The sequence below is a fragment of the Thamnophis sirtalis genome, unplaced genomic scaffold (genome assembly GCF_051295495.1).
Source record: "Thamnophis sirtalis isolate CommonGarterSnake01/CBP01778 unplaced genomic scaffold, rThaSir2_p1.2 scaffold_3, whole genome shotgun sequence".
Lineage (NCBI taxonomy): Eukaryota > Metazoa > Chordata > Lepidosauria > Squamata > Natricidae > Thamnophis > Thamnophis sirtalis.
Window position 1 is genome coordinate 10,710,023 of NW_028261383.1, and position 17,173 is coordinate 10,727,195.

Below are 17,173 nucleotides of genomic sequence, written 5' to 3' on the forward strand. Positions count from 1 at the left end.
TTTACTACCTATTTGGCCAGACTGGTAGTAAAAAAATGCTTTAAAAAGTAAAGAAAAAGTTCCAACGATCAGCTGTGCGACAATTGGCTGTGCTGCGCAATCGTTGGATCTTTTAAAAAACTTTATTTAGCATTTTTTTACTACCTATTTGCCCAAAGTTTTTTTAAAATTTCCGATGATCAGTTGTGCAACAATCAGCTGTGCCTGATTTTCTGTGAGGTTCCTGCAGGGGACATTTTGTGTGAAGTCCAGCTGCTTTTACATTGTGTGTGAGTCAGTTGTGCAGCCATGCCCATCCGGTCATATGACCACCAAGCCACACCCACCCAGGCACATGATCACCAAGCTATGCCCACCAAGCCACGCCCACAGAATCAGTAGCTAAAATTTTTGAAATTCACCGCTGTTTAACATGTTCCTTTGTCTCCTGGGCAAGAGGAATGGGGAGGGAAAAGGAGGAAAAAAGGCACTGACTTCCAACTGTCTTTAGCAAAGAAGAAGATAACAACATTATAGCCTCAACTTTTTTACTTTTATATAACAATATGTACTAGCCATTGCTATAACAACAAACCTATCCAATTAGCAAAGACAAAAATCAAAGTTTCTTTTTTCATTGCAAGCTCAAAATTCAGAAGCAATTTCCAAACAGAAATATATTCTCTTCTTTGGATAAAAGAATCAATTTGATCATCTCTGCTTCTCATAGTTGTGGGGGATAATATAAGCTTCTGTCTACACCTTAATCTTTTATATTAAAATAATTCCCTATGTTATTTCAATTTTCTTTTCTAGCCCTGAAGATAGAAAACACTTTTTTCTAGTTTTGATATTTTCCAAACTTTAAAAATTACTCAAACGTTATATAATAATCCTCATGGAGTAAATCTTTTTCTTCCCTTGTTTTCAAATTTGATCAATAGTATTTTATAAATTTTGGGAATTGTTCAACATTACATAAAAGGACAGAAAACATACATTTACAAATTATAAATACAAAACTATCTTAAATTTTTCTTTCAATATATATATCACGCTTATGAAAATCAGTCATAATTAATTGTCATTAAAGTCATTAAATTTAAGTCACTCCCTTCAGCTTACCTTTGTAGAATAAGATTTTTTTTCACTCTCAGGAGTGTGTATCAAGTCCTTTTTCTTCAAGAAATTCTCAGCCTTGTACAATACATACCTACTTCCCTGGCTTTGCTGATAAAGGAGGAGAGCCTGTGGCTTAGTGGCTAATATACATTTACAAATTAATATGTAATACAGCCCAGGTTCGATACCCAGTAAGGGTATGGCTAGCTGATGAGAGCTAAATAGCCTGAAATAGATATATACTAGTCTCCCTTTATTTATTTATCAGCACATATGCAACGCAAACATAACAAGGCAACATAAAAAATGGCTTTCTGCCTGGATGGCTCCCAGAGTGAGCGGATAGACAGAAAAGGGAAGCAATATGCTCCCTCCCATATTTGGACATATCAGGGGTTGTGACACAATACATACCTGTTTCTCTGGCTTAGCTGATAAAGGAGGAGAGCCTGTGGCTTAGTGGGTGTAGGTATGCTGGTGTTGTTGTATTCGGGTCTTTTCCCATGTAAGATTGAGATTGTCTTGGCAATGTTTCAGCGAGGTCTCACTCGCCATCCTCAGGCGATTGGTGTTTTTTCCCCTCAGTAGATGGTGTGTCCTAGGGAGCCATTGGGTTTTTTGTAGATTAGGATATTCAGAAAGGGAAGTTGGTTGTTTGCTTCTATTTCTATAGTGAATTGTATTTTGGGGTGTAGGCTGTTGAGATGTGTGAGGAGGTTGTCCAGTTTTTCTTTCCTATGTAGCCAAATCTTGATGACACTTTCATGACTTGTGTATGTTTGTGTATGTTTGTGTATGTACCTATACCTATACACATACACATACACACATGCATGCATGCATGCATACATACATACATACACATCAGAGTAGCTGTCTTTCTCCAGTGGGATTAGCCTACCCTACTCATGCTGGCAGAAGAGGCTTACTGTGAATCCCATGAGAAGGGTCTATTCTGCCACAGCTCTATGCCCAGAGCAGTACCTATTAGTTGGATTACCCAGTTCACAAAGTAATTTTCTCAATCTGAATGTTGCCAAAAAAATCCCCATTTTGGTATCAGTTCAGTTAATAGGATACTTGATTCCTGAACTGGCATCTGCTTTTCTAGTAGCTAAATCTTCCACACTTCTACAACCAATAGCTGCTTCCTCTGTTTACATGGAGAATATCAGGCAAGTCATTTTGCATGCAGAAAATGTACTTTCCTCTAGGCCAGGGCTGCAAAACTCCTGGCCTGCGGGCTGGATGCATCACACACTGGCCATGCCTGGTTTAGCAAAGAGTGGAGGAAGTCCTAATACATCATATGACACTGCTGTGACAATGTGAGTTGACACCCTGCTCTAGGCAATAAGGAGAGACACAGCCTTGGAGTGACCTGAACAGATTGCACAATGATCAATTGCCTCCTGTGCTCCTCTCTATGAATATATGTGCTGTAGTGACCACATATCCTGCCTTGCACTCTCTATCCCATGGGTGTCAAACTCACAATGTCTTGTTACCATCATGTGATGTTTTTGTCAACTCACAAAGCATCTCTGGCCTGCTCTCGAGTTGCCATAGGCAAGAGGGATGGGAAACTGATGAAGCAGAATGGCAATAACAAACAGAAGCACATTCCAGGCATATCTTTCTCAAGGCTGTCTCCCAGGTTACCCACAGCAGACGGAGGGAAGTGATCTCTAAAGCCCACGAAAATGTTCCATTGGAGAATATGATTTATGACACACCCTGGGAGGAAACAGGGATTTCAATAGAAGCATTAGTGCATAGTTTGCTATATTTAGAGCTAGGTATAGATACTAGAGTAAGATATTATCTGATTACATATTTAATCTACATTGAAAAAGGTTGGAAGCTTTCCTCTGTTTTCTTCTATCTTCTTTTTTCTTTTGCATTTTTTACCTTTGAATTTCCTCCTCCCTCTTAAATAATGTTGGAGAAAGAGAGAGAGAAAGAGAAAAAGAGGGAGGGAGACAGAGACAGATGGTATCCTGCACTGCTGGTGTTGTCCTATCATTGGGGCAGATGGATTCAATCATGAAGGGACATCTTTCCTGCAACACAAAGTCAGAATCTGGACTCAAGGCAGCAATGAATGCATCTCTACAGTCAAACCTGGGTGCTAATCCAGATTAGACTGTAGAGATGCATTCATTACTTTTTCAGAAACTTCTTCTCACTGTCCCTGTTCATGATGTCACAATGGGACTCAAACTCTGGTAGAGATAATGCTTGTTCTCCCTCACAATTCTCAACTGCTTAGTTCTTTTTCATGTTGGCGATGGTGGTTGTGTGCTTGTTTTTGCTTGTTCACTCTCCAGGGGGTTGTGTAAACATAGCTTTTCGTGAGGCTCAAGAGCAACAGGAGGTCAAATCTTGCATCAGAACATCTGGCTGTATAACATGATGCAGAGAATCTGGGCAGGCAAAGATAGGCAAATTCTTTGACACCTTCAGTCATGAAGGTAAGAAAAGACACTGAAGCTTCATTGTTCTGAAAACTTTGGGGTTTTTTTCAAGGATTCTTCTAAGGTTCAAGAGAAGCAACCACAGCGTATAAATCAGTTATGCACAGAAATGCATTTCTTCTTATAGTCTTACTATGGCTTCTGATGCCTCAAGCAGTCAAAGGGATCCTCAAAGCCAGATGTTCTCTGTATTTGGGGAAGGACGAATTAAATTCAGAGAATCATTACAGGCCAGGAAACCATCTGTTAAGTGGTATCATCTCCGCAACAGATACTCAAAACTTACCATTCAAGTTCCTCAGCTTTCCCTCTGCTAAAGTTTCCAAGTAAGTCACTGAAGGCTGGATGATATTAACATTTTTGCTCCTTGCCAATTTCTGAAACTGCAGTATTCCTTAAAAGATTGTCCTCTTTGGGGGCATTTGAATGGATGATTGTTCTGGTTTCTCTCAGTGGGAAGTCACTTGGACTCTTGGTAGATGAAGCTGATGAAGCTTCAGTGATGTAAACTTCAGTGAGATGACAAAAAGCATCATGTTAAGAAAATAATCTCTCCATCACATCAGAAATCGGGGATGGTGGTTGAAGTGGTAAGGCAAGATGTTTTCATTCCCCCACTCTCTAACCTACACCAAAGCTACCACCTAAGATGGAAGAATTATCTGGGAAGACAGGGACAATAAAATATTGTTGGATTTAGAAGGAGATGTGTTGTCTGATGAGATGTCTAAGTTAAAGCAGATGTCTTCTCTCGTGCCACACAGCAAGGCTAAACCCAAATGATGTAAATTTCCATGAGAAATACCAAGTGGATTTTCCAAATGCAAGTCACTGATGTTCTTTGAGGAATAGATCAACAGAGAAAGAAGGAGATTAAACAAATGAAGTCTGAAGGATGTTCTAACAACACATTTGTGCAATGCCTTCATTTCATTAAAAAAAAAAGAGCCACTGCTTCACTTCCTTGGAAAAAAGAACAAGCCTCAAGAACTTTATCTGATTTACAACAAACTTTGGCCTTCTCTCCTCTCTTCCCCTCTCCTCCTCTCTCCTATTACTACTTTTCTACACTGCAAGTTTTGCATTCAGTCATTGCAACTGTTGATCCTAATTCTTTAAGCTTTAGTTTACCAACATTTTTTGGGTGGTGTTGCTGGAAGGGCTTATTTAATTTTGCCCTTTAGGCTCAAAGGGGGCAAATGAGCACCACACAGAATGGACTTTGTAATACTTGAAAGATGATCTTTGTAGTACTGTTGCACTAGTTAACTAACATGGATTATTAATTACTTCTGTATTTGTATACTGTATTTCATTTTTACAGTTTTAACATATTAGCATACATCAGCAGCCAGTTGTTAAAGAAGACTACATGTTGCACTTTGAATTTGAGCATCAAGCCAAAATTCTTGATAGCTCCTTTTATATGATATAACCTTTGGAAGAGCTGTATGTGTCCAGGTCCAATAGAATTTTGAGAATGGTACAGTCAAGGCCATTTAATTTATTGACATTATGGATCAAACATATATTGGAAATGTGAGTTTTATGTGCTTAAAATACAATGGTAATAAAACAGGAAACCCCTTCAAGTGGTTTTTTTGCTTCAAAACTTTTAGAATCAGTGCATTTGCCCAAATCACTTGAATCATGAGGAAAATCATCATTTGTTTCAACTGTTCACCAAAATCAACCTCTGATGGCAACTGTGCATTAGCTGTAATCACTGGATAAATGTTAGCTTTGCATGGAAGAGGAAGGGGCATTTTAAAAAAGTGGAAGAGATATAATAATGTTTTTGACTGTGATCTGATGTGCATCTATTGACAGGAACGAATACAAACAACAGTGGAAAATTCTGTCCTTCCTTTTTGCCATTCAGGAGATCAACCAGGATCCCCATCTCTTACCCAACCTCACCTTGGGCTACACTATCAATGACAATTATTTCAAAGAAATAATCACCTCAGATGCCTTGCTAGACGTGCTTTCAATTGGGGAGGCCAATGTTCCCAACTACAACTGTGCAAAGCAGGAAAATATATTGGCTGTCCTCGAAGGGGATGTAGTTGACATTTCTGCCCATATTTCCACTATACTGGGGCATTACAAAATTCCTCAGGTGTGTTTCCTGTGCTTCTGTATGTGTTTGTGCTTGGCAGCTTCACAGTTTAAATCCACTCATGGTTTTCTCTACAAAATTGAAGGGTCGTTTCTACCTAAAATGGCATACAGTCAGGAAGAATTGAAAGCAGCCACTTCTCTCACCATTACTAACCAAGCAGAGAAGCAACCTAGAACTAAGGAGAAATTTCCTAACTGTGAGAGCAATCAACCAATGGAACAGCTTTCCTTCAGAGGTTGTGGGTGCTCCATCACTGGAGGCTTTCAAAAGGAGACTGGACAACCATTTGTCTGAAATGGTATAGGATCTCCTGCTTGAGCAGGTGTTGGATGAGAAGTTCCACAAGGTCCCTTTCAATATTATTCTGTTCCTAACTACCAACCCGAAGTACTGATATACAAACACATTTCATTATTCAATGTTCTTTGCTCCATCACAGCCACAGTCTAGATTAGGAGACAATGCTGGGGATGTTTGTGGGACATGAAGGCTCATGCAGAAGATGTGAGGGATATGAACTGGTCCTAAAGGAAGGCAAGTTCTGTGTAAGGGCAGTTCCACTGATTTGATCCAAAGTTTGTCATTTTCTTTTCAGGTCAGTTATGCCTTTGCTTCACAAGTTCTGAGTGATAAAAAACACTTTCCTTTTTTCTACCAAGTGCTCCCCAGAGAAGGCATCCAATATCCAGGGATTATCAAAGTTCTCTTGCATTTTAGATGGACGTTGATAGGACTTGTTGCTCCAATCTCTCAGAATGGAGAGAGATTCACAAGAACATTGACTCCTATGCTTACAAAGAACAGCATTTGTGTTGCTTTTTCATTTGGGACATCCTTTTCTTTAAAAGATTTTCAGAAAACCATTGGCCAGTTGAACAAATGGAAAAAAGTCAATGTTTTTGTTTGTTATGTAAAGCCAAGTTTCTTCCTTGGACAAATATTCCTCCTTCAATTAATGATTGAAATGTTTATCCAGCTTGAGGTTGGCAAAATCTGGATCACCACAGCTTTATGGGATTTTAGCCTGGAGTTCATGTCTCAGCAGTATCTACCCTCCCTCTATGGTTTTTTATCCTTCTTTATCCACAGGCATAGGTGGGAAATCAATAACAAATTTCCCCTCCTTTACTCTTCCATTCGGAAATTTGTAGAAGAAAGCTTTCATTGTTTATACTCAAAGCCAGCTGGGTCTGTGAAAGGATGGACAAGATGCCGCGAAAAAGAAGATTTGAGGATCCCTTCCCCAAAACATTATGAAAAAATCCTGTCTCTTGATGGTTATCACATTTACAGCACCCTCTGGGCTGTGGCACGTGCCATAAATATGGCTTATTCTTCCAGGTCTACCAGGATTGTTAAGAGCAGGAACTACCAATTGGAAGCTCAAATGCTTCAACCTTGGCAGGTATTCTCTATTCTACATATCCTCTAAATAAGAATCAAATCCTTAAATCCATATCATGAACAGCTTTCTCCAATAATTAATTTTATTTTAAGCATGCTAGAAAAACAACAGGGAGATGAATCTGGGAGACTTAGATGAGGGAATAGAAGAGTAATTCATCATATTTGCGGATAACACTAAGGTAGCAAGAATAGCCAATATCCCAAAAGACAAGCTCAGGATCCAAAAAGATCTTGACAGACTTGAAAAATGGGTTCTATCCAACCAAATGAAATTTAATGTGGAGAAAAGCAAGGTTTTCAATTTAGGCAGGAAAATGTACAGATTAGGTGAAACCTGACTCCAAAGCAATAACTGTGAGTGTGACCTTGGAATACTAGTGGACAATCACTTAAATATGACACAGCCGTGTGCGGCAACAGCCAAAAAAAGTTAATACAATCCTTGATTGTGTAAACAGAGGCATTGAATCATAATCATGCGATGTATTAGTACTGCTTTATAAATCTTTAGAAAGACTACATGTGGAATACTGGCTCCAGTTTGGTCACAATACAAAAAGATGTGGAAAATTTGGAAAATATGTAGTGAAGAGCAACTAAGATGATTCAAGTCCTGAGGACTAAAACATATGAAGAATGTTTAACCAGGAATTATGTATGGCTAGTCTATAGAAAAGAAGGACTAGGGGTGACATGATGGCAGTATCCCAGTATTTGAGGGGCTGCCACAAAGAGGAGGAGGGGTCAACTTATTTTCCAAAGCACCAGAAGGCAAGACAAGAAACAATGGATGGAAACTAATCAAGGAGAGAAGAAACCTGGATTTAAGGAGAAACTTCCTGACAGTGAGAACAATTAACCAGCTTGCCTTCAGAAGTTGTGGGTGCTTCATCAGTGGAGGTTTTTAAGAAGAGATTGGACAGCCACCTATTTGAAATGGTACAGTATAGGGTCTCCTCCTTGAGCAGGGGTTTGGATTGGAAGACTTCCAATGTCCCTTCCAGTTCTGATTGATAGATTGAAATGTTATAACAAACTCCTTGCATTGCTTCTACTGCACTCAGTCTTCATAGGACTACAGAACACTAATGGCCAGATCCAAATTTACTGAGGCAATCAATATGGACTTGGTTCTTTTATTGGTGTTCTAGATCAGGGGTCCTCAAATTATGGCTAGGCGCTGGATATGGCCCACTGAATCTATTAATCTGGCCCGCAAGGGACTGCAAGGTTGCCCCACCCACATCGCCCCACCTATCATCTAGTCCCCACCCACCGTCTGGAGGCTGAGAAGGCCAAAAAACAGGATGTGTGGAGGCCTCAGGAAGCCAAAAATATGGGCCTATTTTGGGGCAACAGAATGGTTCTGGAGCCCAAAAATGGGACGCATCAGAAGGCCAAAAATGGGCCTGTTTTTGGGTGGCAGAGTGGTTCTTGGAGGCCTCAGGAGGAGGGGAGGAAGGGAGGGAGGGTGAGAGCGCCCCCCAGGCAGCAGCATCCCTTCACTAACCTGCTTTCCATCTCCAGGAGCATAACAAATTAAAGTTTAATTTGTGTGTATTGTTTAATGGACTGCTAAATTGGCCGTGCCCACCCAGTCACATGACCACCTAGATACACCCACCCAGTCATTCAACCACCTAGCCACACCCACCCAGTCACATGACCATTTAGACACACACACACACACACACACACACACACACACACAGCCAGTCCGTCCCCCGCAAACAGTCTGAGGCAACCATGAATTGGACCCCTGTTTAAAAAGTTGGAGGACCATTGTTCTAGAATCAACTTACAATCTTGAGATGAAGCCCATCTCATTTTTTCTCAGAGAACAAATCTGCACATGTTTCAAGGCTTTAACTTCCAACTTCTATGGAAGAGAAGAAGTCAAGGCCCTTCAAACTGAGTTCGATTCCTGAACTGAGCTGACTTCATGGGGATATTGTTTTTTTTTTTGTAGGTTTCAGGTTGGCTTTCAGGAAATAATTTATTATTATCTTTTTCTGGGAATATCATTTCCAATCATTTCATTTGCTATTCCTAATCATGTCCAACTTTGCTTAACCTCTAAGGTTTAACTAAATCAACCTAAACTTCTAAAGGCAAAAGGAGGAGAATAAAAACATTGAGCAATGAAAGAGGCCCTGTAGAAATGCAAATAGATTGTCGTAACTCATTCATGTTAGAATTAATTCTTCACTATAAGGCATAAAGGTCCCCAACCTTTCCAGCTTTGTAACCAAGCACAGGGGAGGGGAGGTGTGAGTGGCAGGCACACACCCAGCTCCATTTGTGCAATCAGAAGGCAGGCATGCCTTCTCCTCTCACAGTATATTTTCATGCATAAGCAGAGGGCGCTTGTACTCACATGCAAAGTCCCAATCATGCAAGTGTCAGGCACTTGCGCTCGTGTGCAAACAAACTCACTACTCGAGTGAGCAGAGGGCACTTGTGCTCATGCACACATTTGCCCATCTCTCCCATGGCCAGGTTTTGAACAGGCTGCAGCTCGGTAGTGGGCCGTGACCTGGGGATTGGGGTTACCAGTGGCTAAAAAGGGTGGACTTGTTAAATCTTTCCTCTTGTACCATCAGAGCTATTATCTAAATTGAGTGCAGAAACATCGGCAAGAAAACAACTAAGCCCAGAGAGCACCAAGGATTCCATAGTTCAATCCGAGTTACAAATACTGTCTTCTATTCTTTTTTGGTTTGACACATTTCATTGCTTAAACAGTGAAACCTTTCAGACCAAAAAAGAAAAGAAGTCCAGTTACCATGATTCGACCTCCAAATGACTCTACCTGGATGACTGAGAACATTCTCTCCTACTTTGCTCTTCATCCTGCAGTTTTCTGTTTTTTCCCCATCTAGGTCCACCCATTCCTGCAAAGCCCTCAGTTTCATAATGGTTCCATGGATGGAGTCTATTTGGATGAAAATAGAGAACTGGCAGCTGACCTGGACATCATGAGCTGGATTATGCTCCCCAACAAATCCTTGTCCAAACTGAAACTAGGAGATCTAGAAAGACAAGGATCCCCAGATCTCAAGTTTACTCTGGATCAGGATGGTTTTGCAAAACTGAAATGGCTCAAGAAGGTAGGAAAAAATGGGTCTCTTCCATTTCATGGACTCCCAAAGTTTCAAATTCTGTAATGAACACTTTGTGCTTTTGAGTACCAAGTGATTGCACCAAATGGTTGATTTTTTCAAGAGAAAGGATTTTCCCCTAGCTCTTCTAGTATATTGTACAGAAGAAGTATGATGTTCAAAATCAGGGTTAATTGTCCCTAAAATTGTTGCTTTATCAGGAAAGCACCCATAAGTTCCCTGGAAGTTCATATATTACAAATGGAGAGAGGGCATAATTCCTAAACACTTGAAGTCTAAAATCAGAATTGAAGAAATTCAAAGACAAGAAAGTGAACGTAGCAGGAGAGAGATGGGGAGAAGCAATACATGGTACATTTCACTGATGAAAGATTTAAAGGTCCATTAGTGATTTCAGATATAAATCAGATATCCATGTAACTTTATGAAAAAGTTCCTGACCACCCAACCCAATACAGCACAACCAACACAAAAACTAAAAAGAATTACACTGCCATACAGCAAGAATATCTTAGAAATCACCAACAGACCTCTACAACCGTATGGAATCAGCACAGCACACAAGCCAACTAAAGCCCTTCCAAACATCCTAAGCAGACCAAAAGACCCAACAACCCCAGAAGAAAAAACAAGAGTCATTTACAACACACAATGTAAGGACTGCAACAGCATACAGGCAGAAGACTGGCAGAATGCATCCACAAACTCCTAGGGGCAGACAGAAGACATGATGACATAGACTTTAACAACATCTATAGACTATGTAGGGGACATGGTGGCTCAGTGGCTAAGATGCTGAGCTTGTTGATAAGAAAGGTTGGCACTTCGGCACTTCGGCAGTTCGAATCCCTAGTGGATTCGAATAGAGTGAGCTCCTGTTACTTGCCCCAGCTTCTGCAACCTAGCAGTTTGAAAGCATGTAAAAATGCAAGTAGAAAATAGGGACCACCTTGGTGGGAAGATAACAACATTCCATGCGCCTTCGGTGTTTAGTCATGCTAGCCACATGACCACGGAGATGTCTTTGGACAGCGCCGGCTCTTCGGCTTTGAAATGGAAATTTGCACCACCTCCTAGGGTCGGGAACAACTAGCATGAATGTGCGAAGGAACCTTTACCTTTTATAGACTATGCAAAAGAGACAACCAGCCCAAAAGATTGGTGACACCTCTCCACCAGTAATCAGCACTCAGATCAGCATAGATTAGCTCCAAGGTTAACTTCAGACCAACAATCAAGTAAACAATACCTCAATCAAGAAAGTGCCAAAGAGCCATCAGTAAACAGCCCAACCAAAGAATCTCTAAATCCACCCACCACCCATACAGACAGGCAAGACACCAGTATATAAACTGACAGCAAACTGCATCCCTTACTAGCATTGATGATGTAACCTACAGTATTTTTCGGAGTATAATACACACCTTTCCCCCCACAAAAAGAGGGTGAAAATTTGGGTGCATCTTATACACTGAATGTAGCTCCATACACACACACACCACCAAAGGCCAAAAACATGAGGAATGAATGGTCTGTGGCAATCCCTGCAGCCTAGAACAGCTGATTGGGGGTATTCTGGCAGTCCAAGCCACCCGCCAATCAGCTGTGCTGAATCAGGCTGCAATAAGTGCTGAAACTGACCTGGCTGGTCAGAGTTTGCAGTAGAAATCACATTCAGAAAGCACAATAACAGATTCAGCAGGATTCAAAATAACAATAATATACATTACCAAAAGCAGGTTTTCCAAGGTAGTAGTAAATACAAGCAAAACACAAGGAGTTTCACTTTCAGTTCTCAGCTAAACCAGGCTCCTTTCTATCTCCTTCTTGCTCACATGGCAAATTTCAGAGTCCAAATAGCCCTCATTGGCTGACTTAGTTACCATGCCTACTCATTGACTGACCTTGTTACCATGTGTCAACTGAATACCATGGATGCTGGTAGGTAGAGGCAGAATTTTTTTCTTCTTATTTTCCTCCCCAAAAACTAAGGTACGTCCTATACTCTGGAGCGTCTTATACTCCAAAAAATATGGTAGTTTGGATAATGAAACGTCTGCAAGAAAACAAGCAACCTCAGAGAGGCCCAAGGACCTCTCATGTCAGCCCTGAGCTACACATATTCTCCTTTATGAATCAGAAAATCCAAGAGTTGAAATAGGCTATTGCTATTCAATCCTGGAATCCAAATGTGTGCAACCCTCCCTTCTCAATTGTAAGTGGGTTCGATATAATCGAGGTTCAACCCAAAGCAGAAGATCAACTTTAATTGTATATTCAGAGATACACTCTAATAGATACCTTTCACCCTGGCTTGGCTGATAAAGAGTCGAACTCTGTAGCTTAGTGGTTAACACATCTGCCTAAAATGCAATACAGCACAGGTTCGATTCCCAGTAAGGGTATGGCTAGCTGATGAGAGCCAAATAGCTTGAAATAGATCTATACTAGTCTCCCTTTATTTATTTATCAGCACAACTACAACAAATGTAACAAAAAAGGCAACAGTAAAAATATTGGGTTTCTGTCTGGATGGTCTCTTGTGACGAGCCGAAGGACAGAGAATGGAAGTAGTGATTTTCCTCCCATATTTGGGCATACCGGGGGTTGTAACTCTAATAGATACCTTTCACCCTGGCTTGGCTGATAAGGAGTCGAACTCTGTAGCTTAGTGGTTAACACATCTGCCTAAGATGCAATACAGCACAGGTTCGATTCCCAGTAAGGGTATGGCTAGCTGATGAGAGCTAAATAGCTTGAAATAGATCTATACTAGTCTCCCTTTATTTATTTATCAGCACAAATACAACATACATACATATACATATACATATACATATACATATACATATACATATACATATACATATACATATACATATACACACACACACACACACACACACACACACACACACACACACACACACACACACACACACACACACACATATATATATATATATATATATATATATATATATATATATATATATATATATATACTTAAAGTCACAACCCCTGGTATGCCCAAGTGTGGGAGGAAGGTCACACTTCCACTCTCTGTCATTAGGCTCGTCACAAGAGTCCATCCAGACAGAAACCCAATATTTTTACTGTTGCCTTTGTTATATTTGTGTTTTTATTTGTGCTGATAAATAACTCCCTGCCTGGGAAGCAATAGAGCACAGGTTCGATTCCCAGTAAGGATATGGCTAGCTGATGAGAGCTAAATAGCTTGAAATAGATCTATACTAGTCTTCCTTTATTTATTTATTTATCAGCACAAATAAAAACATATATATATATATATATATATATATATATATATATATATATATATATATATATATATATATATATATATATATATATATATATATATATATATATATATATATATATATATATATATATATATCAGTTTCAGTTTCAGTTTCAGTTTGATTTTATTTGTAGGCCGCCCTTTTCCCTGAGGGGACTCAGGGCGGCTCACAGAAACCAGGGAGAGGGGAATACAATACAATACGATACTAAGACAACAACACATAATAAAATAATACGCAACATGCATACAACATTCGGGCGGGGTAATGGTCCTTATCCCCAGGCCTGACGGGCGAGCCAGTTCTTCAAGGCTGTGCGGAAGGCCTGGACGGTGGTGAGGGTACGGATCTCTACGGGGAGCTCGTTCCAAAGGGTCGGGGCCACTACTGAGAAGGCCCTCCTCCTTGTGGTTGCCAGCCGGCATTGGCTGGCCGATGGAATGCGGAGGAGGCCTAACCTATGAGATCTTATAGGCCGTAGGGAGGTAATTGGCAGAAGGCGGTCTCTCAAGTATCCAGATCCACTGCCATGTAGGGCTTTATGGGTGGTCAATAGCACCTTGAAGCGCATCCGGAGATCGACAGGTAGCCAGCGCAGCTCGCGGAGGATAGGTGTAATGCGGGTGAATCGGGGTGCACCCGCGATCACTCGCGCGGCCGCGTTCTGTACTAGCTGAAGTCGCCGGATGTTCCTCAAGGGCAGCCCCATGTAGAGCACATTGCAGTATTCCAGCCTAGAGATCACGAGGGCCCGAGTGACTGTTGTGAGAGCCTCCCGGTTCAGGTAGGGTCGCAACTGGCGCACCAGGCGTACCTGGGCGAATGCCCCCCTGGTCACAGCCGCTATATGATGGTCGAATGACAGCTGTGGATCCAGGAGGACTCCCAAGTTGCGAACCCTCTCTGAGGGGTGTAAAATTTGGCCCCCCAGCCTGAGTGTTGGATTAATAGCCGAATTTTTGGGAGGAAAACACAACAGCCACTCGGTCTTTTCTGGGTTGAGCACAAGCTTGTTAATCCTCATCCAGTCCATGACGGCTTCAAGTCCCCGGTCCATTACGTCAACCGCTTCATTGATATATATATATTCTCTTTCCATTTTGGGGGAAGGGGCAAGTACTTTGAAGTCAGTGTTAAGTCCTGGCAACTATCTGAAGAAGCCCCTGAAGTTTTCTTGGTGAGATACAAAAGTGGTTTGTCATTTCCTCTTCCTAGAACTAAGAAAACGTGATTGGCTAAAAAACTTATCCCTAAGGCAGGACTAGAAGTCACAATCTCCCACTTTCTAGCCAGGTGTCTTCCCCATTACATCAAACTGGTTCTCATTCTCTTTCCATAGAATACTCTTCAAATGTTTCTCCTTTGGTGTTCCTACTTTCTTTGCTTAGGGCCTCCCTACTTCCAGATGTGTGGAAAGTTGTCAACCTGGATTTGCTAAGGTGACTCAGGAAGGAGAACCCATCTGCTGTTACCTCTGCCTTCCCTGTGCAGAAGGAACCATCTCCACTCAGGAAGGTGAGTGAAAACACCTTTGGAGGAAACCAGATGTTTTCTATGGAGGGGCTTTTGGAAGGGTATTTCTAACCTTTGGTCTTTCACAATCAGTGCAGAAAATACGTCCTTTGCCTCCATGTTCATTGTGTGTGTCATGTCCCATGCTACAAATGAAGCAGGGGTGACATATTTTGTGTATCCTTTGACACAAGACAGTTTAGGCAAATTATGTGTTGGGGGATTGCTATGTTTAATTATATCATGGAGGGCCTTATTTTACCAAAATTGTTTTTCACCTAGATTGGATAGTCTGGGGTCCAGTTTACTTGCCCTCTAGTAAAGACCCAAAGTAGATCTCGGTGAGAACCACCCTTGTAGCTGGCAAGGACTTGTGGGATTCATTTTTTTTTACTATCAGTTCTGTGGGAGTGACTTGGTGGGCATGACTTGGCAGGCATGGCAGATGAAGGATACTGTAAAATCCTCATTCCCTCCCAATCAGCTGGGACTTGGGAGGCAGAGAACAGATGGGGCGGGGCCATCCGAACTACTCAAAATGTTCACTACTAATTCTCCAGAACTGCCTGGAACCTGCTGAATACAACTTCTGTTGTGTATGTATGTGAGTCTGTGTAATTTTACAATGTCCCCATCCATTTCACTACTTCAATTGTGCAAGGTTAATCTTTGGAATTTCCTCTAATACAGATGTGTCAGAGTCGTGACATCATGACATATCACAACTTTTTTCCCTTTTGGTAAACCGGGAGTGGGCATGGTCAGGTTTAGTGAAGGGGAAAAAGTCCCAATACATCATGTAACACCACGGTGATGACGTGCATTTGACACTCCTATTCTAAGCCAAAGAGGAGTAAGCAGTAAAGGGTATATCCTGTTTTTTTTCCAGATGCAGAAAAATGCACGAGGTGTCCAGATGATCAGTATCCAAATCAGGAACAAATCCAATGTATCCTCAAGGTCACCACGTATCTGTCCTATGAAGAAACATTGGGTATCATTTTGGTTTCCTTTACCCTATTCCTCTCCTTCATTACCTGTGTAATATTAGCCATTTTCATTAAATATCTAGAAACTCCAATAGTCAAGGCCAATAACCGTGACCTCTCCTATATTATCCTTTTGTCCCTCCTTCTTTCCTTCTTAACCTCCTTCCTCTTCATTGGTCATCCAAGGAAAGCAACATGCCTTCTCCGACAGTCAGTCTTCAGCATTATCTTCTCGGTTGCTGTCTCTTGTGTCTTGGCCAAAACAATCATGGTGGTGCTGGCCTTCTTGGCTACAAAGCCAGGAAACACAGTGAGAAGATGGCTGGGGAAAAGCTTGGCCAATTCTATCATCCTTTCTTGTTCCAGTGTCCAAGTTGCCATCTGTATTTTCTGGCTGTGGAATTCTCCACCCTTCCCTGACTCTGATATGCACTCTCAGCTTGGAGAGATCACATTACAATGCAATGAAGGATCTGTTGCTTTGTTTTATATTGCTCTTGGCTATATGGGCTTCTTGTCTGCTATCTGTTTTACAGTAGCTTTCATGGCCAGGAATCTCCCTGGAGCCTTCAATGAAGCCAAGCTAATCACCTTCAGCATGCTGGTCTTCTGCAGTGTTTGGATCTCTTTTGTGCCCACGTACCTGAGCACCAAAGGAAAATACATGGTGGCTGTGCAAGTCTTCTCCATCTTGGCCTCCAGTGCTGGTCTCCTGAGCTGTATCTTCATCCCTAAATGCTACATTATTTTACTAAGACCAGATCTGAACACAAAGGAACAGCTAATGATAAAAGTAAAATAGAAAGAAATATTCTAATAAATGTTTCTTCAAGGAGTGTATGTATTTTGGATACATCTGTGCTATCAAAGGATTGTGTCTTCCCCTGTAGTGATCCTTAGGAATATAATCTAACAGTTGGGTTGGCAATATATAAATCATGTAAAAATGCTATAACTGTTTCTTTAAATCACACTGTAAAATGTGATTGGATGCTGTTTTCCTCAATCGGCCATAAGAGGAAGCCAGAATGACTATTAGCTCTCTGTTTCGTTAGATGCTGGGTTGATCTGATCTGAGTGTTTTGGAAGCTGGCTGTTAGAAAGTGCCGTGAGC

The 17,173-nt window shown here is 41.2% G+C and overlaps 1 protein-coding gene across 1 annotated transcript in view; it reads left to right on the forward strand.

The window, feature by feature from the left end:
• The first annotated feature begins 3,569 nt into the window (after nt 1-3,569).
• The window catches only part of LOC148047152 (vomeronasal type-2 receptor 26-like), a 40,032-nt gene continuing 26,428 nt past the window's right edge, over nt 3,570-17,173 (forward strand). The window contains exons 1-6 of the mRNA XM_087707968.1: nt 3,570-3,575; nt 5,461-5,700; nt 6,299-7,108; nt 9,993-10,220; nt 14,947-15,073; nt 15,960-16,852. Coding sequence (XP_087564094.1) covers nt 3,570-3,575; nt 5,461-5,700; nt 6,299-7,108; nt 9,993-10,220; nt 14,947-15,073; nt 15,960-16,852 — 2,304 coding nt within the window. The remainder of the gene's footprint in view (nt 3,576-5,460; nt 5,701-6,298; nt 7,109-9,992; nt 10,221-14,946; nt 15,074-15,959; nt 16,853-17,173) is intronic.